At 56.6% G+C, this 25,233-nt stretch overlaps 1 protein-coding gene across 7 annotated transcripts in view; it reads right to left on the reverse strand.

Moving 5' to 3' along the window:
- LOC132684662 (uncharacterized) overlaps positions 1-25,233 on the reverse strand; it is a 79,959-nt gene that overhangs the window by 45,103 nt on the left and 9,623 nt on the right. For all 7 annotated transcript variants that reach the window (XM_078434329.2, XM_078434327.2, XM_078434328.2 and 4 more), the window contains 10 exons: positions 20,794-20,829; positions 19,954-19,980; positions 18,921-18,947; positions 14,846-14,872; positions 14,723-14,749; positions 13,900-13,926; positions 10,830-10,895; positions 7,182-7,289; positions 4,805-4,831; positions 4,143-4,178 (listed from right to left, as the gene is read on the reverse strand). In XM_078434329.2, coding sequence (XP_078290455.1) covers positions 4,143-4,178; positions 4,805-4,831; positions 7,182-7,289; positions 10,830-10,895; positions 13,900-13,926; positions 14,723-14,749; positions 14,846-14,872; positions 18,921-18,947; positions 19,954-19,980; positions 20,794-20,829 — 408 coding nt within the window. The remainder of the gene's footprint in view (positions 1-4,142; positions 4,179-4,804; positions 4,832-7,181; positions 7,290-10,829; positions 10,896-13,899; positions 13,927-14,722; positions 14,750-14,845; positions 14,873-18,920; positions 18,948-19,953; positions 19,981-20,793; positions 20,830-25,233) is intronic.

Below are 25,233 nucleotides of genomic sequence, written 5' to 3' on the forward strand. Positions count from 1 at the left end.
TCTGGGGGAGGAGGGCCTACCGGAAATCATGGCCACCCCCCACCCCTGCCCCCCACCGCCCTGCCATAAGGCCCAGGTAGTAAAGTCATTCAGAGCAAAGTAAAGTCCTTCATGGCAAAGATGCGGGGGTCAGACAGAACTGGGTTACTACTTCCTGCCTGTGGACCTTCTGGAACTCACCTCTTTGGGCCTCAGTTTGCTCATCTGTAAGTTAGGGTTAAGAATAAAACCTTCCTCACAGGGTTGCTATAAGGATCCAGGAACATGATGTATGCAAAGTGCCACGTACGCAGCCTGGCATGTTGAAAAGACCCGGTAAGGCAGCTTAATGATACTAGCGGTCCTTCTACAGAAATGTGTCCACCCACACGGCCCCCTGCTGTGACTGGCAGATCGGGATGATCACACCCTGTTGGAGAAGGATTGAAGGAGTGTGGGAAGGGCCAGCGTGGCCATATGGCGGGGGCCCAACTTGGACCGGGTAGGAGAGCGTCTGCTCCTCTCGCCCTCACTCCAGCGCCCTAGACATCCCACCTTAGGGCCCAGCTGATGTCCCTTGGGAGCCCCACAGCCTCCGCAAGGAGTGACCGCAGTTGGAAGCTGCTCTAACAGGGGGCCGTCCCAGCCTGCCTCCCCTGGTCTGAAAACGTACAGCCCCTAGCCTGCGGGGAGGGAGTGTGTGCCTCAGTCCTGGTCCTTCATGCAGACCCCAAGGCTTACCGCTGACCGCCCCGCGCCAGTGCACCCCCTGCTGCCGGGTCAGATGGACCAGCTCCGACACGCTTAGAGAGGGGCTCTCACCAGGTTTTGTGATCTACATACCGTCTGACAATACCCGTCGATCCCCTCGAGAGAGAGCCAAGGTTGCAATGTTTTAAACACACGTTGGATCGTACGACACATTTAAAGTAGATCGGTGGTCGTAAATTTGGATCAAATCGGTACCACATGGGTACACGATAATACTCACAGTGTCTAGGCAGCGTGGCTGGTCCCGAGCGGGGTGGGGGCAGCATGGGGCCTGCTGGCACCCTGGGCTTTGATCCTAAGGAGCTAGGGAAGGAGACTGCCTGCTGGCCTGGCTGGTCACTGAGAGGGATGCCAGGCCTGGTCCAGCCGCCCAGGGGTGGCGGTGGTGGACAGAACCGATCATTAGCAAACTCTGCAGGCCACGAAACATCTTTGCTAAGAGTTCAGTTCCACCCATGCTGAAAGAAAGGCTCCCTGCCTGTGTATCAGGTCCCCAGGACGGAGAATTGAAGCAGATGTGGGTCTGTCGGTTACCCCATGGGTTCCCCTTGCACCCGAAACACAGGGGCCGTCCTATGGCCTCTGCCCCGGTATGGTGCTCCCACCGCCAGCGCTCACTCCTCCCTGGGTGCTGGGGTGGGTGCCTGTTGCCAGCACCCAGCTGTCTCCTCTGCACACCCCTTCCAAGTACAGAGGGGAGGAGAGAGGAAAAGAGAGAATAGATAGATAGACAAAGAAGGAGTTCGGGGGATAAGCCTCCACATTCCAGGGAAGGCACAGGGAGGACAGTCCGTGCACAGCTAGCTTAGCCTAGGCTGACACCCTCTGAGTAGACACTCACTTCTGTGTCTGGGCCAGAAGACTGGCCCCTGGGCTTGGACTCATGAGACCTGGCCTCCGATTCCAGCATGATCTTTCGGCAGGCGTGCAACCTTGGGCAAAGGACTGACTTCTCTGAACTTCTCATCTGTACGCGGGGGGATACAGAGCTCTAACGGGCCATGGTCAGGACCGGTGGGATAGGGAGCACGTGAACTTTGGCTAAACCCGAGATGGGAAGTCCCTGGGCACCTGTCCCTGGGCACCAGCATCCTTGTCTCGGCGCTCCGATGGGAAGCAAACTTTTGCCCGAATATGGTGGTCACTGGCTCGAGACACCCACAGCCCCAGTGGGTCTGGGGCAGTGGGACGGGCACTTGTAGCCTCTTGAGAGTCCCTTGACACCCTGGCCCTGAGCTGAGCCTGCTCCCACCTCGGGAAAATAGACCCCCAAGCTCCTTTCTGGATGAGCCAGATTTCCAGTGGGCCCGCGGATGCAGATGCCTGCCGTGGCACACGGTTTCCCCGCCGCTGGCATGGCGGTGACTCTGGGGGAACTTCTGGCTGCCTGCACGGAACCAGGAGGCAGCAAATTTTGTAAGCCTGTGTGTGTGGATGGAAGCAACCGCAGAGGCTATAATTTCCACTTCCTGACACAACACAAATTTCTCAGTTTGTGCAGAACTAATTAAAGGTCTCTCAGGTCTTGCCATTTTGGCCCCCTGCCCCCCCGCCAAGCTCCCATAAAACAGTGTGGTGATGGCAGCCGCCCGATTATAGAGTGTGAGGAATGTGCTTCTCCAGAGCAATCTTGCCCGTTCCCAAGTCCCTCCCCCTTCTCGTTCTCCCTCTCCTTCCTGCGTCCTTCCTTCTCCTGGCACTGGGTCTAGAGGGCTGCATGAGGCTCCTTGTGGCAGGTGGTACCACGGGAAGGACCCAGGCCTGGGCTGGAGTTCCTGCTCTGTCCCTGAGGAGCCATGACACTTTGGGCAAGCCTCAGTGTCATTTGTTAAACAGGAGAGTAGCACCGGCCTCAGGGTGCCTGGGCGGCTCAGCCGGTTAAGCGTCCGACTTCAGCTCAGGTCACAATCTCACGGTCCATGAGTTCGAGCCCCGCGTCAGGCTCGCTGCTGTCAGCCCAGAGCCCGTTTCAGATCCTGTCTCCCTCTCTCTCTGCCCCTCCCCTGCTCTCTCTCTCTCTCTCAAAAATAAATAAGCATTTAAAAAAAAGAAAAAAAGAATAGTACCAGCCTTGCAGTGTGGTCTTAGGATTAGAAATAACGCAGGTCACATTGAAGGACAGCCTGGGCACATGGTAGGCATTCAGTAAGTGGTGACTATTATTAACATCATTTGTAAGTTATTATCGTTATTGTAATGACTGCCCCTGGGCCTTTGCTCAACTTGTTTCCCTGTCTAAAGTGCCATGTCCCTTCAGATCTGCTGGTTGAAGGATCACCGTGGTGGATTAAAAACAGCCATGGGTGCTTTGCTATTCCTTCCACAAGAAGTGGAGGCGGCGTCTCCTCCAGCACCCCACTGACGCGCGTGACTTAGCCACGTGACTTCTTCTGACCAATAGGATAGCAGAAAGTGTGCTGCCTTGACCGCTTTGGAAAAGCTCTTGTGCTCTCAATGTTTGCGGGTTTGAACACTGCCTTGAGCCTGCCATGTTGTAAGAAAACCTGTGTCGCCTGCCGATGGCTGAAACGCCACACGGGGGAGAACAGAGACACCCAGACCACGGCCAGCACCAACCCCCAAACGTGCAGATGAGACCGTCTTGGCCTCTCTGGCCTTTCCACCCATCATCTAACGCAACGGCCCGAGTGAGCCCAGAGGAGACCAGCAGAACTCCCAGATGGCCAATCCACAGAACCAGAGTGAGAAATAAATTACCACTTGAAGCCAGGAAGTTTGGGACGGTTTGCTACACAGCTACGGATAACCGATACGCCCACCCATTCACCAAGATTGAGCTCACAGGCTGTTTTCTCCCCGAAGGCTTCCCAAACCCCTCCCAGCCTGGGATGAATCTCTCTATCCCACTACCCATATTCACACAGTGCTTTGTGATGGTAGCTTAGCACAACCTGCCTTCACCGGGATTATTTGTATAGGAATCTCTGTCTCTCTGGACTGCAAGTTGCCAGAGAGTGGGGTTGGGACCCCACCTCCATATTCCCCACCATGCTCAGCATGGACCTCTGCCCAGGGTGGGCCCTGGTAATCTGTTCCCATTTACCAGGCCCTCAGGGGGCCAGTGAGAACCTGACTGCCTTGGTACAGATACAGGGCCCCAGTTGGTGGTAAGGGACCCACCTGAGTCTGAGGTCTGGCTGGGCCACTCATCACCTAAGGTCTTGCCCCTCTGAGCCTCCTCCTCCCCCCAGTGGAGACGCAAACTCCTGTCCAGCCAACCTCACAAGTGTGAGGCTCACACTGGGCAAGCGTGTGTGCAAACACGCATGGGCACAAGTCCTGACCCCGCATGCGTCATGGTGAAGTCCCACTTGGGCTGCTAGGGGGGGCGGGAGGTAAGATCTTTCCTTCCCCCTCCCGCTCCTCCTTACCTTTCGGCCGTGGTAGCCCTGGATTCCTGGGTCTCCCTGGGGGAACGAAGAGAAGACCGTTAGTGGGACTTTCCCAAATTCTGGCTCGCACTGTCGCCCTCACATTGCCCTTCCTCGTCTCAACGACTGTGAATCCTCCCGACTTCCAGCCAACCCTGGATCAATAGCTCTGCTTCCTCTGAAACACACGTGCCACGTGGTTGGGCACCGTCAGTGCTTTGCGACTTCTTGTCCCCAGAGCCCCGGGGTCCCCGGCTTCAGAGGGAGAGTCTGACACTTTGGGCCTCCACGCAAGGTCTCACTAGAAACCCGATGACCCTGCAGGCCCCTTCCGGTTCTGACTCCAGGTGAATCGCTCTTTTATTGGGACGTTGTGACAGTGCCCCGGGCATCAACCTGGAGTTTCCAGCCAGACTCTAAGCTCCTCGGAGGGTGGGGCCGCGGCTCCCATACTCGTCACCGTGCCTGCACACAAAAGTGTGCAATGCCTAGGGGACCCAGGCAATTCCCAAGAGGGGAGTGGCGCTTTGGGAGCAAGCCAGGCGTGATCCGTCCCTCACTGAGGTCCCTCTCAGCTCCTTACTCGGCAGCCTTAGGTGCTGAGTCTCCCCCCGCAGACAGCGCTCCCACCCATTCAGTGTGTCACCCCAAAGGGCCCTCACCTTTGGTCCTGGAGGCCCAGGTAAGCCCTGTGGAAGCAAGAGCAAGGTGAGTAGAGATGGACTCTGCAGGGAGACAGTGCAGGTTAGGTGTGTGCGTGGTGGAGGCCGGGCCAGAGGAGGGCCCGAGCAGCGATAATGAGCTCTGGATGTGCTAGGGAGCGGGTCTAGAAGATCCTGGACCGGTATCTGAAACCTGCCGAGGGCACACGGGGACGACAGGCTCGAGGGCCTCTTTGGTGCCATGTGGGCACCGTGGGCATCTCTGCTGTGCCCGCCCACTGGAAAATAGGCATCCTGCTAATTTGACGGTGTGGTTTGGTCCAGGTCCCCGCCCACCCGCCTCCTAATTGGGACCCCTCCCTGGGAAGCCGACCTTGCCCAACAGAGCCTGGGTTTTGCCTTTCTTTGGCCCTGTCAGCCTCCTGAAGAGCCTTCTGTCTCCTTCTGCCCCAGGGCGCTGTGACCACAGCAGTTAGCCGTGGGGAGGTGGTGTGGGCCCAGGGCCTGCGGGAGCCCAAGGGAGAGGCGAAGGAAGGCTGTGGCTCCACTGTGGTCTGGGGCGTAGGTGTGGGCAGCAAACGTGGGCTGAAGGAAACCAAAATGCCCAAATCTGGTCTGTTTCAATTGGTTTCAAAACATGCTTCCTGGTTTTTCTTCTTTATAAACAACCTAACAAAGAAAACCATCTGGCTTGGGTCCAGTGAGTAGGAACCCAATACGTTTGGGGGGGCAGGGGGTAGGGGTCCTCAAAGAAGTGGATTTTGAGTACTTTGTTGGTTTTCTTGGCTGGGTTGGGTTCAGGTCCCTAAATTTCACTTCCTTTCAGGCTTTCCATTTTCCCATCTCCAAACCCATAGAAGTGAGACTAATATTTCTCCCCGGGGTCCAAAACAGAAATATTTAAAATCTATTGTGGAGGTCAAGCTGGGCGGGAGAGCTGGCAAGCTAGGTTTTCACACTGCTGAGGTGCCAAGCTGGGTGCCCTGGGCGGCCAGGGCTGTTGCCCGGCATTGGTAGCAACCTCAGCTACACCGGGACCTCAGCATCGGTGGCAAGAGCAGCTGAGGGGCCCAGGTTTGTGGCCGCATGACCTGGAAAGTAGCTGTTGTCATCGAGGACTATTTGGCAGGGACATCGCTGACCTAGCAATTCCCCACCTCTGGGAATCTGTTGCAGCGAAAGAATCAGAGATGCACACACACATTTATGGTCAAGGCTATATATTACAGAAGGAACTCATTAACTATTTGTAAATAGGCCCAGCAGCAGCCCTAAGATACACATCACGGGGGACTTCGGCCGTAGGAAAGGGAGTGGTTTATGATATTAAGTAAAAAACATAAGAGGACACAAACCGTTATATTATTCAGCACGCTTGCGGACCTGGAAAATGCGTGAGTGCTGCTACGTCTAAGGAGAAAAATGGAAGCGCCCTCCGAAATGTTAATAACGGGGAACTCTATGCATAGGGCAAAATAGACGCTTTAAAACACTTTGTCCATCTTTGAAATTTTTCTCAATGAATGTATGATGCTTTTGTCATAAGAAGGATAAAGGTTTCCTTCAATCATGTGAATAAACCATGTTGAACAGATGTTACCTTTAACCCTGTCCCTTCAGAAACATATGGCCTTAGTCTTACCTCAAAGACTGAGAGGACCCATTTTCTGCAAAGAAATCCAGGTTATTCTGCCTTGGTTCTCTGTTGCATTAAATAGGCCAGGAGAGCGGGGTCTTGACCAAGGCTTGGAAACCTTGGTGGCTTGACCTACTGCCTGAGCATGGTCTGGTCTGGAGGAGGCACCTGTTGACCTCCCTTGGCTACAGCATTGATCCAATCCTCAGGCTTGATTCAGGGTCCCCCTGGCTTACCAGACATCCAGATTGGCTGGAAGGCGGCCCAGGGGTGCAAAACCCACATACAGCAGCAAAGGCATATTCATTAGGGTGCCGGGTGGTCAGATGGCCCTTAGCTACCTTCTTCAGAACCCACTGCCCCCAACTCAGGTTTTTCTAAGCCCAGGGGTCAGGGGACAGCCTTCAAAGGTGGCCCTGGGAACTTTCTCTCCAAGCTCTTCTCTGCCGAGGCTGGGAAAGGGGCAGCCTCTTAGTGATTTCCTGCCCGGAAGGCAAAGACTGGAATTGAGGCCTGGCCTCAGGAGCTGGGTTTTCAGAACCAGAGTGCAACAGTTGAGTTGGGCAGGGATGGGTAGCTTCTTGCGTGACCCACCTACGTCCAATGGCCTTGCCAAGGTGTTTCTGCCTGTTAGGTGGGGACCCAGATTCTTGTCAGTTATGCAAAGTTGGGATGCTTCCAGAGAATTCTTGGGACAAACCTTGGGAGAGGAGGTGGTAGAGAGAGGAAGGAGATACTTACGGGTGGCCCCATGGGCCCTGGTAGTCCCGGGGGCCCCAGAGGTCCGCTCGGTCCAGGGGGGCCTGGTGGCCCCGGTGGTCCTTGGATACCGGCCTGGCCCTGTTCACCCTGAGATTGGTGGAAATGAGAGTTAGAGGGAGACCTTCAGGGCTGGGGAACAGCTCCCGCCCCAGTGCCATGCACCCGGTGAGGGCCCTATCGTGGGCTCTGGTGGGAAGGCGGTGGGGCGTGACAGTGATGATGCCATGGTGGTGACTGCATGCAGGGACCAGTGGCAGCAAGGAGACGGCCAAGACACTCGGCTCCCAAGAGGAGGGGTCCAGAGAGGATCTGCCACACTAGCGGCTGGCCCCTGAGCAGGAGCCCTGCCGGGACCAGAGGCAGAGGAGTGAGCAAGAAGACCCCACCTGACCTCGAGCATATTTCCGGCCTGGTCAGATGGCCGGGGTCCAGCCCAGGTGGTCCTCAGCCTGGCCTGCCTCGGCTCCTCCCTCCGTGTGAACGGTCACATCCTCTCTCTACACCCACCCGCCGGGCATCGAAGGAGAGCAGTACATTTCTGCTTCCGTTTCCTGCCGCAGGATTTTGCTGTCTGATTGTCTGACTCGGACGGTCAAAGGAGGGCCTTAGGTCACACGCCACAGAAGTTGGTGTGGCTCACTAAACAACTGGGTGAGTGATTTTATGTAAAACATTTGGGCTGGGGGCTTCTGATGGCACAGGGAGAGCCCTGTCCCTCGAGGCCCACATTCCTGCGGGTGATCACGGATGGAGCCCCGGGTCCAGGTGGCCTGGGTTTCCCCTCCCCCATCTTTTCTGCGTGAGGCCTGCTTCTGTCACCTACATGATCTGTGCCTGGCTTCACAGGACAATTGAGTTGGCAGCCCTGAACTTGGTTGAGTTTTGAAACCGTAAAGTGCTTTATGCCTGTATGGGTCTCAGTTAGTGTTCTTTTGCCCCACCCCTACTCCTCAGTCAGCTGCTCTGAGCCCAGCCTTTGTCACCCACCGTCCCTGTGCCCAGGGTGGACCGAGGGCCCAGGGAGCTAGGGGTGGCATCGGGTCCCCCTCAGGAGGAGGAGAGAGCCTGGCCATGTGACCCAGATCATGGGACTGGGGGCCCAGCCGAATCATCCTAGATCTAGACCGATGCTGTCATATTATTTTCTAAGCGACTTCCCCACGGACCATCTGGGCTCAGCTCCTGTGAGAGGGAGCCCATCCCTGCGGATGGCCGGGCAGGCGTGCGAGAGCTCCAGGCTGGGATGCAGGGGGACACAGGCGGCCGGAGGTGCGGCTTCAGTGTGCTCTCGGCAATTCCCACAGGAGGAAATGATGAGTACGGGTGGGGGCGCCCAGCTTCAGAAGGAGGACTGTGGGATCCTAGCAGCACCTGCTTCCACCTCCCTTGGCCGGGACGTGCTGGCGCAGATGACCCGGGGTTTCGTCCTGCTGCCCGCTCTGAGAAGCCGCTGCAGGGCGCGGAGTGTCCATGGTGGAGGAGGCAGGGGCAGCGATGGGTCACAAGTCACGTTTTGCAGAAGAGAAAACGGGCTCGGAGAAGTGGACCTCCCTGACGGAGGCCACGTGGAGAATTCAGTGGGGAGCCAGGACCCAAACTTGGAACTCCGGACTATTCTTATTCATTCCAAATAAGCCCCCTCCCCCAGAAAAAACGACTCACTGTCCAACTTTCTGCACTTTGGAAGTGACCTCCAACGCCATCTGCTAAGTACATCGTATTTCATACAGTGTCCTCTGTCAGCAGATGTTAGACCCAACGTTTAAGCCTCTTACAGAGCCTGTAAAATCAATACTGGTTTATCGATAGGAAATGGACAAGCCTTTCTATGTCCCATGAGGGCCGACAGCATAAAAATCTTATTCTCCGGGCAAAACCTGCGGCAGGCAGAGGAGAGGCCCCTGTTCTTTCCTCCCTACTCCGGAAACCAGGTCAGGGCAGCACAGAAAGTTCTGGCTCACCCGCGCCCTGCTCTTGAAAAGGGAGGCAGTAACACGCAGTGGCCTGGATCGAAGCCTGGGCCCCTCTCAATTTCTTCATCTGTAAGATGGGGATGACGATGACGGCACCCGCCCTGGCGGGTGACTGGTGTGACATTACAAGAGCTAATCCGTGTGGCATTCTTACAGCAGTGCCTGGGGCCCGGCGAGGGCTCAGCCTACAGCAGCTAAAGCAACAGAGGCCAGGAGGTGGCTCTCGGGGGTTGAGGCGAATGGCCATTCTGACAGCAAGACAGCTCTTCTGGAACGGGGTCTGACATTGGGGTGTGGGGGGGGGGTGACAGAGGGGTGGGCCTGGTGCCTCTCTGAGCGGCCGGGGGGCCCCCTGAAGAGTCACGCTTGGAGTAAGCCTTGGGAGCATATGGAGACTCTCGAGGATTTGGCCGCTGTAATGGGATATGTGGGCTCGGGTGGCACATGCATCACGTGTCCCTCTGTATTTTTAGTTGTTAATTGGAGTGAGTTTTCAGCCTCGTGCAGCCAGGTGCCTCAACACGCTGGCCTCTGGGCTCGTGACTCCTGAGTATGGCCAGATGGTGGCTCCAGGCCCTGCCGTCAGGCTTTCAGGGAGCATCTCAGAGCCCTGCCACGTCCAACATGCCCACGGCCTTGGGGGTAGCTCCTGCCCAGCGTGAGGAAGGCCAGGGGCATCAGCGGCAGCCGCGGGCTGCCTGGCCTGGAATCAAGCTGCAATGCTTCTGCCTGGATCCCTGGCTCTGTGGTCTCTTGTTTTCCGTTCTTGGTCACCTGGTCCTCTCCCAGCCGCCTTGGGTTCATAAGGCAGGAAGAAGGAAGCAGTTGCTCATAGCCATTACACCTGTTGGTCGTGGGCCACATTCCCCCTCCAAATTCCCTCACTCCTCAGACTCAGGTTACAAGCCATCAGGTGCTAAGTGATCCATTTCTAAATATAAAGGGTGCGGGTCCAACTGAGCGAGCCGGGAGGGTGGGGTCTGAAGACCCGGTTGCCGGGCTCCCATTCTGCCACTTGCTGTTTGCGTGACCTTGGGCACAAATTTACTTCTCAGAGCCTCGATTTAATCATAGCACTGAAACAATGCGAGGAGCAATGCCAAGTGCTTTGCACACACAATACCCCCGTGCAGTAGGAATTGCTATTATCCTCGTTTTACAAATGAACACCTGAGGCACAGAAAGGTTAAGCAATTTGCCCCAAAGCCCACAGCTAATAAGAGTCAGAGAAGCTGGGTGCTCTGTAAGTTACTAGGTGCTTGACCTTGGGCAACTGACTTACTATCTCCGAACCTTGACTTCCTCATAATAATAATAATACTAGTAATAAATAGGGATGATCATGCCTAAGTCATAAAACTGCTGAAAGAACTAAATGAAGTCACATCTGTACAACGCACAGGCCCAGTGGCGGCTGTCGCTGGTGACTGTTATGAGGAACAGAGGTGTGTGACAGTTGTGGATCTCCTGGGCTTGGGTGTTGTGTATTTCCACATCCATGACATTCGCGGGTCCGTCTTCGTCTCATTGAATGTAACTGAAGGAGAGTGAGGTTCTGGCTTTGTCTACCGTCCCCGCTGGCCCGTCGGGGCCGGGAGACCCGCCGAGCCCCTGGGGAAGCCACTCGTGGTCTCGACAAAGGGAAGGTGTCTACCTGGAAGGTCCGCCTTTTTATGACTGGGGGTGGAGCCAGTCGCACTGAATTGAGGAGAGGCAGCAGCTGAGGAGAAAGATGAGTTGGAAGGCCAGAGGGCAAAGGCCAAAGATCGCAGATGTTCAGAAGGATGCCGAATGTCGCCAGGAAGGCAGGGTGGCCAAGTGGGAGGGGAGGAGAGGAAGAGAGAAGAGTGATTAGTGAGCATGAGGCACAGTGAGGGAAGGTGTGGACGGGGCCCTCTCGTGGCTCGTGGGGTGCAGCAATGAGCTTGCCCTTGGATGGCACAGCATCCCTGAAGGGCAGCGGCCCTCGGGGGTTTGGCCAGCAGCAGCACCCCCAGCCCGGGAGAGTGGGCCTCTTCGGCTGGGCCGTAGAGGCCTCGTGACACACAGCCCACCATTGCACTGCTGTCCCTTCCTGTCCCTGGGGGTGGATGGGGGCTGTCTGGCCAAGGGTGGAGCACACAGAGGCTCCGGTGGGGAGCCACGGGACTGGCTACATTGGTACTCGAAGCCAAGCTGGTCTGTGGCAACCTCTGGGTCGGACGAGAAGGGCTGGTGTCAGCAAATCTGGGGAGGACGGTCAGGGGCCGTGCCAAGTTGGGCTCCCAGGGGCTGAGCCGGCCGAGGGTGTGGCTGGTGTGGGCGCAGGCTAAGTGCTACTGAGGTCTCCCCCCCGCCCCGGGGGCCGGTGGGTTTGGAAAATAAAGGCTGGGCAAAGATGTCTCCAGCCTGTTCAACCACTTTTGGGGGGGAGGCAACTCTCCATCACATTATCTGATGTGATTTTCATTTCTGGAAATTCTCGTTGCATTCAGTCTCCCTACCAATCAAAACTGAGCACCCCATGGCTTTAGGAAGTGGTCAGAACCCGTGTGACAGCAAAGATGCACATAATTGACCTCTCGTTTCTGAAGGCATTTTAACTCACACGAAGCCCCCGGGATGAGTGTTAAGAAGTGGGGGCTCCCTGGGCTGAGAAGGGGAGCCCAGCTGTGGCCCTTCTAGGTCACCGCTGCCTGTAGGGACTGCGGCCGCCCCGAGAGCCCAGCCATCTCCCACTGTGGGGTCTGGGGACGTGCAATGTTGGGCTCTGCGTCCAGGGAGCCTCTCAGCAGAGAGGGGCCCAGAGTCCTTCCAGAATCCACAAACCTTCAGGGTAATGATCTGACTGGAGCGCAGAGACGAAAAAGTGCCGCTCGGGTGCTCCTGGTATGGGAGGGGACCGAGGTGGCAGAGACAGGGCGATGGGGGCGTGAGGGCTGAAGCCCACACACACCAGGGGCCCTGCTCCCCGCCCCAGGGCACTCCACCCCTCCCCTCCCTACCCCTCCCCTCCCTCCCTCCCTGGGATGCTGCAGGCTGGAACCGGGGCAGGGACCAGCCCAGGTCCCCCATTATCTTGTGGGCCTGGAGGCCTGCCACCCCACCATGCCTGCAAACCCCTCGGAGAACCACCAGAGCACTCTCCCTAGATGCCCCCTGCTTTCCTGCCCACGTCCAGATAAACTTCCAGCTGCCTCTCCCTGTCCGTCAGCTGAGCCCCCAACCAAATCCACTCTCCTCCCGGCCTGACTTGTGCCCTACACTGCCATCGTCATTGGTTTGCTGCACTCCGTGGCCAAGGTGCTTCTGGAGCCTTCTATTACTGCTCTCTCCCTCTTCTTGTCTTCGGTTGAGGGGCAGAGAGCCCTCCCCCACCTCCACCCCCACACGTTCACTAAGGAAACACTGCCAAAGCGTCTGCTGCCCTGTTGTCTTTGGTGCTGGGGGATGCTGTCTTTCTTTCGGGTAACATAACAATCCTGTGAGCCCATCGTTTCAAATAAACACAGCTGACCTTCTATTATTGTATCAGGATCAGGCTGGCCGGAACACCAGGGCCCCCACGTCCCTGGAGATCATGCCACTGACGGGCTAGTTCTGTCTGTGCTGCTACCGGCCTGTGCCCCCTGCCCGGGCCCGGCCCAGCTGCCCATGTTGTGGACCCCCTGCATCCTCTCCCAGGCCCAGGAACCCAGGGGTCAGAGTCCGGGTGGCTGACCACTGCTAGCGAGGCCCTTCCAGTGGCCTTCTGGAGCCAGACGGACTCCAAGCCTGACTTGTGCTTGTCTGCAGTCCCTCAGTCCCCTTGCCCCGTGGGGCTGGGCAGCCAGGGAAGCCACACTGTGTGTGTGTGTGTGTGTGTGTGTGTGTGTGTGTGTGTGTGTTTCTGGGCACAATAAGGCCCAGGGCACAGGGATGGGCACCTAAAGATGCTAGCCCTCCTTACTCCTACCGCCGGGATCTGAGAGTGGCGTTTTTCTGGTCCCAGCTCACCGGGGCCCTCGATGGAGGGCACACGTCTCTGCCCTCCCTGTCCCAAGAATGACCCCCTGCCATCAGTGTACCCATTTGAAGCTTCCTAATGGGCTGCAGCAGGCTTTGGGCTCTGTATTCAGGGGCAGAGCAAGGAAAAGGAAGGAGCTGGGGCATGGGGGGCGATTGGGAGACCCTCCCAGCTCAGAAATCCCCACCCTGCTCGGAGAGGGCCTCCTCTGTTCCTAAGGAGGCACAGGGGAGATTTTATCCTTGAATCGATGCGGCCAGCTCCCAGTTGTCTCCCACCACTGAGGTTGGGGTCATCTGAAACAATGACTAACCCAAAAGTCCCTCTGATTCAGCCCGGGCGGGCCGCCAGACACACGCACTCAGCCACACACACACGCACACTTGCACAAGCTGCACAGCCTCACGGAGGAGGTGATGCGCGGAGGAGACGCAGGGCTGGACGCCCGGAGTTCCAGACACAAACATGCCGGAAGGCTGGCAGGCCCTCCAGCACAGGGACAAACATACAAAGACACACCCCGGGGCGGGGGGGGGGGCGGAGAACATGGGCGCTGGAGACCAGCTCTGCACAAACACACTGCTGACCCCCGGGCGCCGTCCTGGGGGCCTGCCATCCCCACGGCCACCGCGCGGGCTGCTGAGTATTCCCCAACCTCTGTAGGTGCTGGGGGCCCAGGGAGGTGAGGCTGAGCAGGGGACTGTGCCCCAGGGAGACTCAGTTTTAGGGGTTCACTTACCCGATGTGGGTACTCTCCACACTGACCCTGGGGAAGGGAGAGGAGAGGCTGGCGTTAGGCACTTTTAGGGGCAATCGTGCCCTCAGGGCCCCCCCCCCCCCCACATGCTCATCGCCCACCGGCCCTGCTCTGGTCCTGGACCAACTCCCTCCCTCGCCCCTGGCTGGCAGCAGAGAAGAAGCCCCAAGGGCCTGCCTGGCTCTGGCCCCACGGACCCCAGGCAGGATTCCGCTGCCATACCCCCACGTGCCACGACCGCACTCAGGAGTTAGGCTCCTTGCCTGGCTGCAGGTATCTTCCAGAAAGGTCGATGCTCTGGGTGCGTCCCCCCAGTGGCCCTGAGCAGGAGCCCGTGGATGGGAACTCCAGACACTAAGAGGGCTGGGGGCCACGGGGCTCTCGGAGACTCCTTCTCTGAGGTGGGGGTGCCAGGCTCCTGTGCCATTCGCCTGTGGCAAGCCCAGCAGAGCCTCCGTCAGAAACGTAAGGAGGTGGAGAATGTAGGCAGCCAGGAAGGGAGCCAAGCCAGTTTGCAAACTGACACCTCAAAATCCTAGAGCTCATGGCAGCGCATCAGGAAGCACTTGGGGGTGGCGGGCGGGCAGGGGCGTCTGAGAAAGGCCGGGCTCCGGGCCACCCCTCCCGCCGAGGGAACACCTCCCAAAGGCAGCTTCTCTCTTCTCTCTCACACACCGCAGCACCGCCGGGGATGCCCCGGTTCTGCTAACATTTGAAAATAGCCACTCTGGACTGCTTTCTAACGTGGGGGGCAGGGGCGCTGTTTCCTGAGATGAAAGTTCTGGAAAATTTCCATCAGGCTTACCTTTTCTCCTTTTTGTCCTTGAGGTCCCTAGGAAGAGACGGGAACGACAGAGTTAGAAAGTGAAGCTGAGGCCACAGGGGCCCGAAGCCTCCCCTCTGGGGGCCCTTAGGGTCAGGTACTAACCGGCTGTCCTCGGGGACCCATCAGGCCCTGCGGGGAGGAAACACACACAGGTCAGTGGGCACTGGTACTGGGTACGTGGGGGGGGGCCGGGGCAGCGCTGTGGACACTGGGGGCTTTGGAGAAACGTTTGGTGAGAGACAGGAAGCAGGATGTTGGCGACTTAAGCCACGTTCCGGGCCCCTCAGAGGAACGTAAGGGGCCTTGGGGCTCCTCCTGGGGTGTCTTGTCAAGTTTGCACGGCTGAAAAAGAAGCCTGGGTTCAGGGTGGACCCTTGGTCCTTGAGGAGGACACAGGGTTCAGCTGGTTGTCTCAGGAGCTGGCCTGAGGCTGGTGTTGGAGAGCCCGCACGACCAGCGTGGAGGTTAGAGGGGAGGACCGGCGCATCAGGCTTTGAGGACCCGCTCTGAGGCAGGCTTTCGGCATGCCGCACACACGCTGGCCCACGAAGAAGGTGCTCATGTCAGCTCCGCCTCCCAGATGAGGTGACGGAGACAAGGTCCTGCGGCTCAGTGAGTGGGGGCACTGGGACAAGAGCCAGGTATGCTGACGGCAAAGGTCCAGCTGTTTCCACTCTGCCACACTCTTTGAACTGGGCTGAGGCTCAGAAGGCAGGGCTTCTAGACTTGGCTAGAGCCACAGCAGTGCCCCAGGCCCTGGGGCCCTGAGGTCGCTTCCAGCCACCATCCTGAGGGCCTGTGAGGATCCACCTGCTGGACCGGTCTCTTTGGGGCTTAAAGAACTCAGGGCCCCCTGGGATGGGTCCACGTTGGGGAGAGGAGCGTCTCTGGCCCCTGACTTGTCGACTCGACCAACCGCCAAACTGGGAAATTCCCAGGAGGTTCATGGGAGGGGACAAGTGGCCTCGGGACAATCCATGTGGCATCCAGCCCATGCGGTTGACTAAGTGTTCAGAATAAGGCCAGCAAAATGCGACGCATCCGGCAGGGAAGCAGACTGCAGGTGGCCGGGCCACTCCCTCTCACGACAAAGACAGGCATATGACGAAGGGGAGGGCCGGGGGCCGAGGAAAGTAACACCAAGGTTGGGGACCGCAGAGACTTGGAGCATCCGGTCCAGATATCCCAGACGGTGGCCCGTGGGACAACAGTGGTCCCGGAGGTATCGTGTTGATGTTTTATTTCAATTAGCTGCTAACAGTTAAGAGCAAGGAGAATACAACACAAACCTGGATTTCAAGTCTCTCTAAATATTTCAAGGTCCAACAACAGATGGCACCAATGAAATCTAGCTGGACAGCGGCTGCCCCTTTAAGAAAGGTCGTGGATGATGTGCTAAAGGCTCTTGTCACACCTCCCCTGTGCCAGGCACTGTTCTGAGCACTGGGTGTGAATGAGCTCCTCCCACCCTGATGGGCGGCCCTGAGCCGTGGGATAAGACGTGAATTCAGAGTCCTGGCTCTCCTTAATGGCACGTGTGGGATCCCTGATCCTGTCTACACCTTACATTAGGTTCTCGGAGCTACTGTGGGGTGGCCGGGGCAGGGGTGATCCCCTTTTGAGGGGGGGACACAGGCTAAGCACATGAGAGTGAGCCCCCCCCCCCCCCCCCGATATGGGATACCTAGCCGAGGGGAAACCATCTGGGGATGGAGGTGAGCGGGAGACAGACAGATGATAAGCAGGCCAACATAATTACACTAGACAGTGTGTTGAATTAGTAGCTCGGGATCCCTGGGCCAAGCCAAACAGAAGCTTAATGGCTCTGTGGTCTGACCGATTTTGATGGATGACCAAGATGCAGGCAGGGGGGCTATCACACCGATGTGGCTCATGGGTGATGGGACCGCCTCACCTTTCCGCCTCCCCCCAAGTTACTTCTGACCCTCAAACAGACAAGGGAGACTCATGGTGGTTAAGGGGGAGGCAGAGGGATGGCAGAGGAAGAGCCCCATAGAAGGGTTCCTGTCCTTCAAGACCGAAGGTCCTGGCAGCAGAAAGGAGGTGTGGTGGACAGGTACGATCTCACCCCATGGGTCTCAATCCTAGCCCTCTTATTTAGAAGCTAGGTGGCCTTAGGCAATACGCTCAACCACTCTGTGCCTCGATCTCCCCTTCTGTAGAGTGGGGATAATAAGCTTTTATGAGGATTACAAAACAGTGCCTAGCTGATCATCATTATCACTTCTGGGTTGCCACGGACTATGTTATGGTAGCATCCAGGTCAGTAGGCAGGGGAAGAAGGTGGCAGGGAGAGGGTTGAGGGAATAAGCACCCCGAACTCCTGGCATCTAAGCCCCTATGACTCTAGAACAATGGCAGCATGGAAGTGTATTCCTGCCATGGTCTCCATTGCTTCATGCATGTGCATAGCAGGCTTGGAACGGGGAGGCGGAGGGGGTGGGGGGGGGGGACAACAAGAAATGCACCTGAAGGGGAGGTGGCTGTGACGGACAGGAAAGCTTGTTGGGCCCCTGGATTTCAATGCCAGCCCTTCCACCCACAGCCTCCAGGGCCTCACTGTTCTATTTCCAGTTCTGTGGCTATTTTAAGGACTTGCCTCCCTCAGGGCCTTTGCACATGCTGTTCTCCCATGTCCAGGGTGCTCCTTCCCATTCCTTTTTCTCTTAGTTAAACCATCATCCCTCAGGCCCTGGTTCAAGTCTTTCTCGGAAGGTCTCAATGATCCTCAGCCTGGGTGAGATGTTGTTACACCAAGGTTTCTCAGAGTCACTGGCACTGCCTTTTTGCAGCACCGATTGCCAAGGCAATTTGTTAATGACTCGAGTGATTATTTAAGCGTATGCTCCCCCGCTAGACTGTGAGCTACAGCATGGCAACTACTGTGTCTTTCTTACTCCTGTCTATATCCCCGGCAGCTGGCGCCGTGCCCAGCATAGTGCAGACGCTCGACGAGAATGTGTTAAAGGAAGGTAGGAGGCAGGGAGATAGGGAAGGAGAGAGGAAACTAAGGAGGGAGAGAGGCAATGAAATGTGGAGGGAAGGAATTAGAGAATTGGGTTTGGACCCTCTTTTGGATCCTCCCTGGCTGTGTGACTTGAGGCCAGTTACTTAGGCTATCTGAGCTTCCGTTTCTACAGCCGCCACGGAGCTCCTAGTAGGATCTGGAGCACAGGGTTATAGTGACGATAAATGAGACAACACACGCATCGCGCTTAGCCCTGTGCCCACCCCGTAGAAAACCGTCAATTAACGTTAGCTGGGTCTGAGGAAGCTGAGTTTTCAAGGGTCCTGTGCGATGTAGGAGAGGCTGGGGCAAAGGCCAGGTCTCCCTACCCACCCCCGAAGCTATCCACCTCTTCTGGCGGGCAGGGTTCTGGCCTCCCGTGCCCTGGGCGCACCCCAGTTGTGGGAGCAAGACACGCACCAGAGCCGGGCTGGACGGGGAGGCGGGGAGCCTGCACGTTCTGGCCGGTGGCAGGAGGGTTGCTCCCAAAGTAAAGGTGACCACCCCGCGAGGCTGGAACGGATCCCAGCCCCGGGCTGGCCCATCTGCTCTTAATGGCCCAGCAGTTCCGCTGCAAAGTGGCCCCCTCCCCTGGAGCGGGCGGCCCCTGACAAGAAGAGGCCTTTCCCTTCTGGAAGGAGTGGCCTGGGGGAGACTGTAGAGATGGCAAATTCCTTTAAAAGGCTCCGTAGAAGGTGGAAGGGACCCGGAAGCGGGTGCGGGTAACAGTCTGCTTCTCCGAGTCTGCTCTGTGCCCAACGGGGGCAGGAGCGCCCAGACTCCAGAGCCGGTTGCAGAGAAAGTGCCAGATGGGCTCCCCGCCCGTGTGAGTGAATGCAAACTGAGCCCCGAGGCCAAGACCAGTGGCAGCTGGGGAGTTTGGGAGCACCAGCCTCTGCCCCCGTGGGACACTGGCGACCTCAGACTCTCTCTGCACCTCCCTTTCCTCATTTATCAGGTGGAGAAGCCTCCTGCCCAGCTCTCCCTGCTGCGTTGATGTCAGGACCTAGGGGATGCGTTGTGTACAGCTGGGGAGCCACCTGCCTGTCCCTGTGGGCCCCCTCTGCCGGGCGGTGCTTGGCTGGGGCCCATGAGGCCTGGGCTGACCCCCCACCCCTCAAGGGAAGGCAGGAAAGCTGGGGGTCTTACCATCTCTCCTTTGGGTCCGGGGTGGCCCTGGAAGGAGAAGAGTGTGAGTGCCAGGTACACGGCACCCCAGAAGCCCCCAGCCTGCCCCGCGTGGCTGCTCCCTCCATCACCCACTGCTCATTTTGCACGTCCTTCCTCCTCACCTGTGTTCTTGCTCCCTTGAGCTAGCACCCCGTCCTGGACCCACTGGCTCAGACATGGCCATTTGCCTGCCGCCTTTGCTGGGTCTTTACTTAGCAGAGGCCAGCCCCTCAAGAGCCCTGCCCCAGGCACATAGCCGGGGAAGCTTTGGGGGACGCCAGTTCTGGGAGAGGAGACAGATGGCCACTAGACCCTTCGCTGTACTCAGCTCTGGCCTGCAGTGGGGGACTGACCAGGTGGGCGGCCAGGCCCTCATGTGGAGGATGCCAGCCGTTCGGGGGCGAGGGAGCGCGTGGGGGCACTGGCTGCCTTCCCTTGTCATCTCTGAGGGCATCAAAGGTGCTGAGCTCTCCCCCAGCTCACTCTTTCCCAGGAGTGGGAAGGGGTCTCTTTCCCCCCCACAAACATTTGGGTCTCGGGCCCACGTTGAAAGGATTGAAATGGACAGAGAGAGGAGCCGTGGACGGGGGTAAGGAAACTTGGGTGTGTGGGGGGCTCAACCGGGATGGGAGACCCGAGGAGAAGGGGAGGGGCCTTGGGGAGCAGGTGCCCAGGCTCCATTTAGAGTCAGTGCCTTGAGCTCTCCGCCCCTCTTCTCTCCCTGCCACCTCCTTGCCTCACTCCCTACCGCAGCCCCTTCCAAGGGCACCCCAGAATCACCAAATTCTAGGAGTAGCTCTCGCTCTGGATCTGAGAGCTCAGCTCGGTGGCTGTGCATGGGCTTCTGCCCAGGGGAGGCCCGCTGGGGCCAGGGGCACTTCATTCTAATGGCCCCTCCCCACCTCCCATTGGCAACAATTTCCGGCCCCAGGAACTTTCATTCTATCTGGAGCTCCTCCCATGGAGTTAGGGTCTTGCAGAAGGACTAAGGACCCCGAGAGGGTGCACTCACCGGTTTTCCATCTAGCCCGATGGGACCCTGAAAGAGGAAAGGGGCCAAATGTGAGGATAGCATCACAAGTCTTCTGCCAAAGAGGCAGCTCGGGGCAGTGGTTAAGGGCACAGGTTCTGGACTCCAAGTTAGAGCTCAAGAGTAGGCTCGACGACTTACTGGTTTGGTGACCATGGGTAAGCTGAAGCCTCAGTTTCTTATCCTAAAATGGGGATGAGACTAATAGAGTCTTCCACGAGGGGTCTTTGTGAGGAGTGAATGAAATGCCCCCTGTCCAGTGCATGAAGGACAACCTGATGGGTGACAGTCGCCATTGCGATCACAGACCTCCTCTTTGCTCCGAGTGGAAAGTGAAATGTATGTTCCTAGAACGCCTGGGGCTGGCCAGCACCGGGGCCTGGGGAAAAGGAGAGCCAGCTCCCTCTTAGAGCCTATGGTAGACCCCTCGGGCAGGGGTCACAGGACATCCCGATGGCCACCACACAGCCTCCTGCAGGCGGATCTGCTCTCCACGCCAGGTCGGAGGTTGCTTCCCTGAGGCGCATTGTCTGTTCCACATTCCAGTGTCCTGCTGGGGCTCACCCGGCCTGTGACTTCACTTGCCTGTCCCTGTCCTGCTGTGTCTTCCTCTCTTCCTCTCCCTGCGATTTTCCCTGCACTCGGAGCCAAGTGCTAAGCTGCTCTCCTTGGCTGCTCTCCGTGAGAGGCTGCAGGAGAGGGTCCTTACTGACCAGGGTTGGAAGGTCAAGAGCAGCTTGAGGGCTGGCCCCACATGAAGTTGAACCCAGCCAGGCCCAAGGGTCACCGGGGACACAGCCAATCTCAGCCCTCCCCACTTACCGGAAATCCAGGAAAACCTCGAGCGCCCGGCTGACCCTGGAAAGAGCAGGAGAGGAGAGAAGATGGGAGCTAAACCAAGTCCCCTGGTTCACTTTCGCTCCCAGGGGGCCTGTGGTTTCCCTCCCACTGCTCTGGGGTCATCTGTGGGAGATGGACAAAGATGGAAATGAACACCAGAGAAGCCTCCTTCAGGGACGGGGGAAGGGGAGCAGCAGGGAAAAGGAGATGCCAGCACCCCTCGGGGGTTCCCGGGGTGGGGCTTCACTGCCTCCATGCTCTGGAACCCCGACATGGGAACAGGTGGCTGGAGAGCAAGAATGGCGGGGACCAGCCTGCAGCACCCCAAACTCCTGTTCTGCGATCTCCTGCGTCCTTTTTATTGACACAGTCATCACCCGTGGCCCCTTATGTGAGGTTGGTTTGGGTATCAGCAGATATCAGAACCTAACCTTAGGAATGTGTATTTCCTGACCCACATGGGTCAGCTTGCTGGCTTTTTTTATCCACCCTGGCCAGCAGGACTCCCTGGTTGGGTAACCTCTGGGTCTCCCAATCTTTGTGCCCATTCACGCCCACTTTCCTGGAGGTGTAGGTGTTTGGGCTGGAGACTAGAACCGGCTGGTCACAGCCCGGTGGCTTGTGGCCAAGGCTCAGGACAGCGTGAGGCCACGTGGACCCAGGGGCTGAGGAGGGCTAAGCAGGAGGTCAAGGCTGGCGGTCTCTTCTCCTCACGTATCGTTCACAGCCGACCTCAGTCTCACCACTGGCCCCACTTTCCCTACTCTTTGCTCAGGCACACGCTCACCTGCTTTCCCTGGACACACCGCACCTTTCACACGGTTAGCCCTCAGCCTGGCATCCCCCTTTGACTGAGATGGCTACAACGTCCTCTCAAGCTCGGGCTTTTGAGCCTGGCAGACTGAGTTCTAGTCCTGCCTCCACCCGCGGCGGCTGTGTGACTAACCTCCTTGGACTTCCCTTTCCTCATTTGGGGGTGGGGATCGCAGGATAACCTCACAGGGTCATTGAACTACATTCGATGACACTGGGAAAGCCGGCTGAAATGGTAGCTGTTTGTTGGACTGAATGGAACCTAGGAGCACCAGAATGAAGCAAGGTTGCTTTGACCCGGTACACCTTCGGGTCAATGGAGGATGGTCCCTGCCGAGGGGTGGTTTCAAAATCAGACCCCATTCGGAGGCAGATTTCTCTGCATCCATCTGCTGTGAACCTAGAATATCTCCAGGCTGCTTGGAGAATTAATCTATGCATAAATTTATAATCCATAATTATAATATGATCCCAATCCCAGTGAACTGGGTTGTTGCTGGAGGCTGCTTCCTCGAAGCCACGGACAGGAGTGCCCGGAGGCCTCTGCTCAGGGGACACAGCTGAGTGGGATGGGGACCCTGCCATCAGGGTGGGAGCACCAGTCAAGTCGGGAGGGAGCCGCAGCATACGACAGGGTGGGACGGGCTTGTGGCAGGCAGCCAAAGGGCCGGAGCGAGGAGATGCCACTCATATATCAGAGGGACCTGGGCTTCTCTCCTCTCAAGGATAAGTGATGCTAAGAATAGGCCTGAGGAGAAAACCCGGAAACTGTGTGGTGTGGCCTCTGGAACCTCCCAGCGTAAACTTTCAACTACTCTGAATGCTGAGAGGCCTGAGGACAAAGGTCAGGAGGACAGGATTCCAAGAAACATCTTCAAGTCCCACTGGGGATAATGTTTACATGGTAGGGATAATCACATGGTTTGCTAATTGCAGAGCCGGTCCCGGGAGCAGGATGCCTCCCCCCGCCGCAGAGCCAAATCTGGGGCTCACCAAGGCTTTTTCAAGGATCTCGGGAAGAATGTTGTCACTGACCAAATGGAAACTGGGACTCTACTTCCTGGAGATGCTGGGCTGGCTTAAGGTGCTCAGGGAGGCCTGGAACTGGATTTTAATCTACGTCTCTTCAGTTTCAGGCTGGAGTCGGACGTCTCTTCCAGTGTTTAATGGCCGGTCATTTACTTGTGAACTGCCTGTTTGTATTCCTTACCAGCAAGCTCCCCTAGCTGGTTTGTTTCCCATTGACCTGAGTACAGCTCTTTGTCAAGGACAGTAACTCTCTGAGAGTCATGTATGCTACAGATATTCCTTCCAACTTGGCATTTGTCTTTTTTACGCTGTGTTTCCTGCCAGATGGAAGTTTTACGTGTGTGTTGACAAACTTATCAATCTTTTCCTATGGCTTCTGGGGTTTCGTGTCATGTGTCCAAGGGCTTTCCTCAGTGCGGATGTAATAAATGTTTGCTCACGCTTTGTCCTTGTATTTTATGGTTTCATGTTTTATATCTAAGTATTTTATCCATTTGGTATTTATTCTGATCTAACAAGTGAGGTGGACATATGCAGCTCTTTCTTTTTTTCTTTTTTTCTTTTTTTCTTTTTTTGGCTTTACCTTTTGGTGAATGGCTTGTCAGCTGTCCCCGCCTCATCTCCTGGACCATCTATTTTTCTCTTCCCATTGTGAAATGAAACCTTTGCCACGGACTAAATTCCCAGATGCGTTTAGCTTTATTTCTGGCCTCCCCATTCTGTTCTATTTAACTGCTCTGTTTTTACAATACATTTGATATGTAGTAAAACAGCCAGTCCCTTCCACCCCTGTCTCCTGCACTCAAGTTTTTCAGTATTTTCCTGACATCCTTATGAAAGCTTATTTTTTGTTGTTGTTGTTGTTGAAAGCTTATTTTTTTATGAATGTTATTCTGTTGGACTCCCAACCCCATCAAAAGTTCACTGGGATTGGGATCATATTATAATTATGGATTATAAATTTATCCATAGATTAATTATGGATTAATACTATGTCCTTCCATATAAGAACAAGGGAAGTAAGTTTTATTTGCATTGTTCTCCAACATCTCTTCCCTTAATTCAGGGCCGGGGTAGAGAAGGAGCCAGGAGGATCCCGCTTTTTGGAAGTGGACCCCTGCTACCTGCAATTCATGCGGGGTAGACATACATAGACAGACAGAGGTTCTCTCTCCCTTCCCTTCTGTCTAACCCCTGAAAATGGATCAGTCCTGTATCTGCCCAGAGCCAGTCTCCTCCTCCAAGCATGTGCTGACTATCTTTCAAACAAGATCCTGCGTGGTCAATGTTTAATCGCTGGCTGAGATGACAGAGAGTGGGAGAGGAGAGTCCTGCTTGGCTCAGTATTTACCAATTTCTGTGGTGTAAATATACCTCCCACCACAGCTGATTTTAAGCTACCAACATGATGCCACTGAACAGAGGGATCGGAGGGGGGTACATGACCTGCTCTTGTGAGCCAGTCGATGAGGTAGGCAAACATCTCCCCTTGGACGTTACAAGAACATCTCAAATTCATCCTGTTCCAATTAGACTCCTCTTCCCCAGCACAATGTGCTCCCCTCTCTGAAGAAAGGCACCATCATCCACTTGGTGACTCGGGGGGGGGGGGGAGGGTCAGGGGAGCTTTTCAAACCGCAAATCTGATCAAGTTCATCCTCCGCTGAACGCAAACCAGGGGCTGTCCACTGCCCTCAGGACAAAGTCCTGACTCCCGAACACCCTATCCAGGTCCTTCACAACTGGGATCCCGCTCCCCTTGCTAGCCTGACGCCTGCTTTGCTATGCAAAGAACTTTCCTGCTATCCCTCACCCGGTGGTTTATAAGAACCTCTCTTGCCTCAGCGGCTCCTCCCCAGCCTCATTACCTGGGAACCTCTGCTCAACCTTGATCACAGTTTGGCCATCCCCACTTCTCGGTCTGCCCCCACCCCAAGGCAGGTGCCCCCCGCTGTCTGTATTATAATCACCATGGGGTTGCTGGTCTCTCTGCCAAGGGGCTAACAGGCTGTGGTCAGACTGTCATTGTCTACCCAGCACCTAGCCCCCAGTCAGTGCCTAACAACTATTAATGGAATGAATAAACAAAGAAACATAACAGGTGTATCGACCCAGCATGGCGGGTCTCCTTGCGCCCGAGGGCTGGGCGTTCAAACGGCTCCTCCTGGACCCTGAAGGAAAGCTGGGGGGTTCGGGGAGGAGAGAGCTCCCCTTGAGATGGGGTGTGTTTCCTAGCCTGGCAGATGACCTGACCAGGGTCTGCCAGGCCAGCCAATGTCCTGGCCTCCCCCTCAGTTTAATGGGGCAGCCACTCCAGCATCTTGCCTCACTGGAATGGGAACCATCCCTTTCCCAAGTGTCTGGATGGTTCCCCCTTTGCTCGGACTATTTAGGAAGAGATCAAAAGAAGAGGCAGGTGGTCCCTGAGAGTGGCAAGGCTGGTTCTTGTTAGGAGCATTTATTCTGAGTCCTTTCTGGCTGTGCGGAAAGCCACGTGTGCCCCATAATCCTTGGCCACAGAGAGTTTGCCCGCCTAACCTCCACCCCTGAATGACAAACATCCCCTTTGTCTTCCTCTGT

Source organism: Panthera onca, chromosome D2 (genome assembly GCF_046562875.1).
Source record: "Panthera onca isolate mPanOnc1 chromosome D2, mPanOnc1 haplotype 2, whole genome shotgun sequence".
Taxonomy (NCBI): Eukaryota; Metazoa; Chordata; class Mammalia; order Carnivora; family Felidae; genus Panthera; species Panthera onca.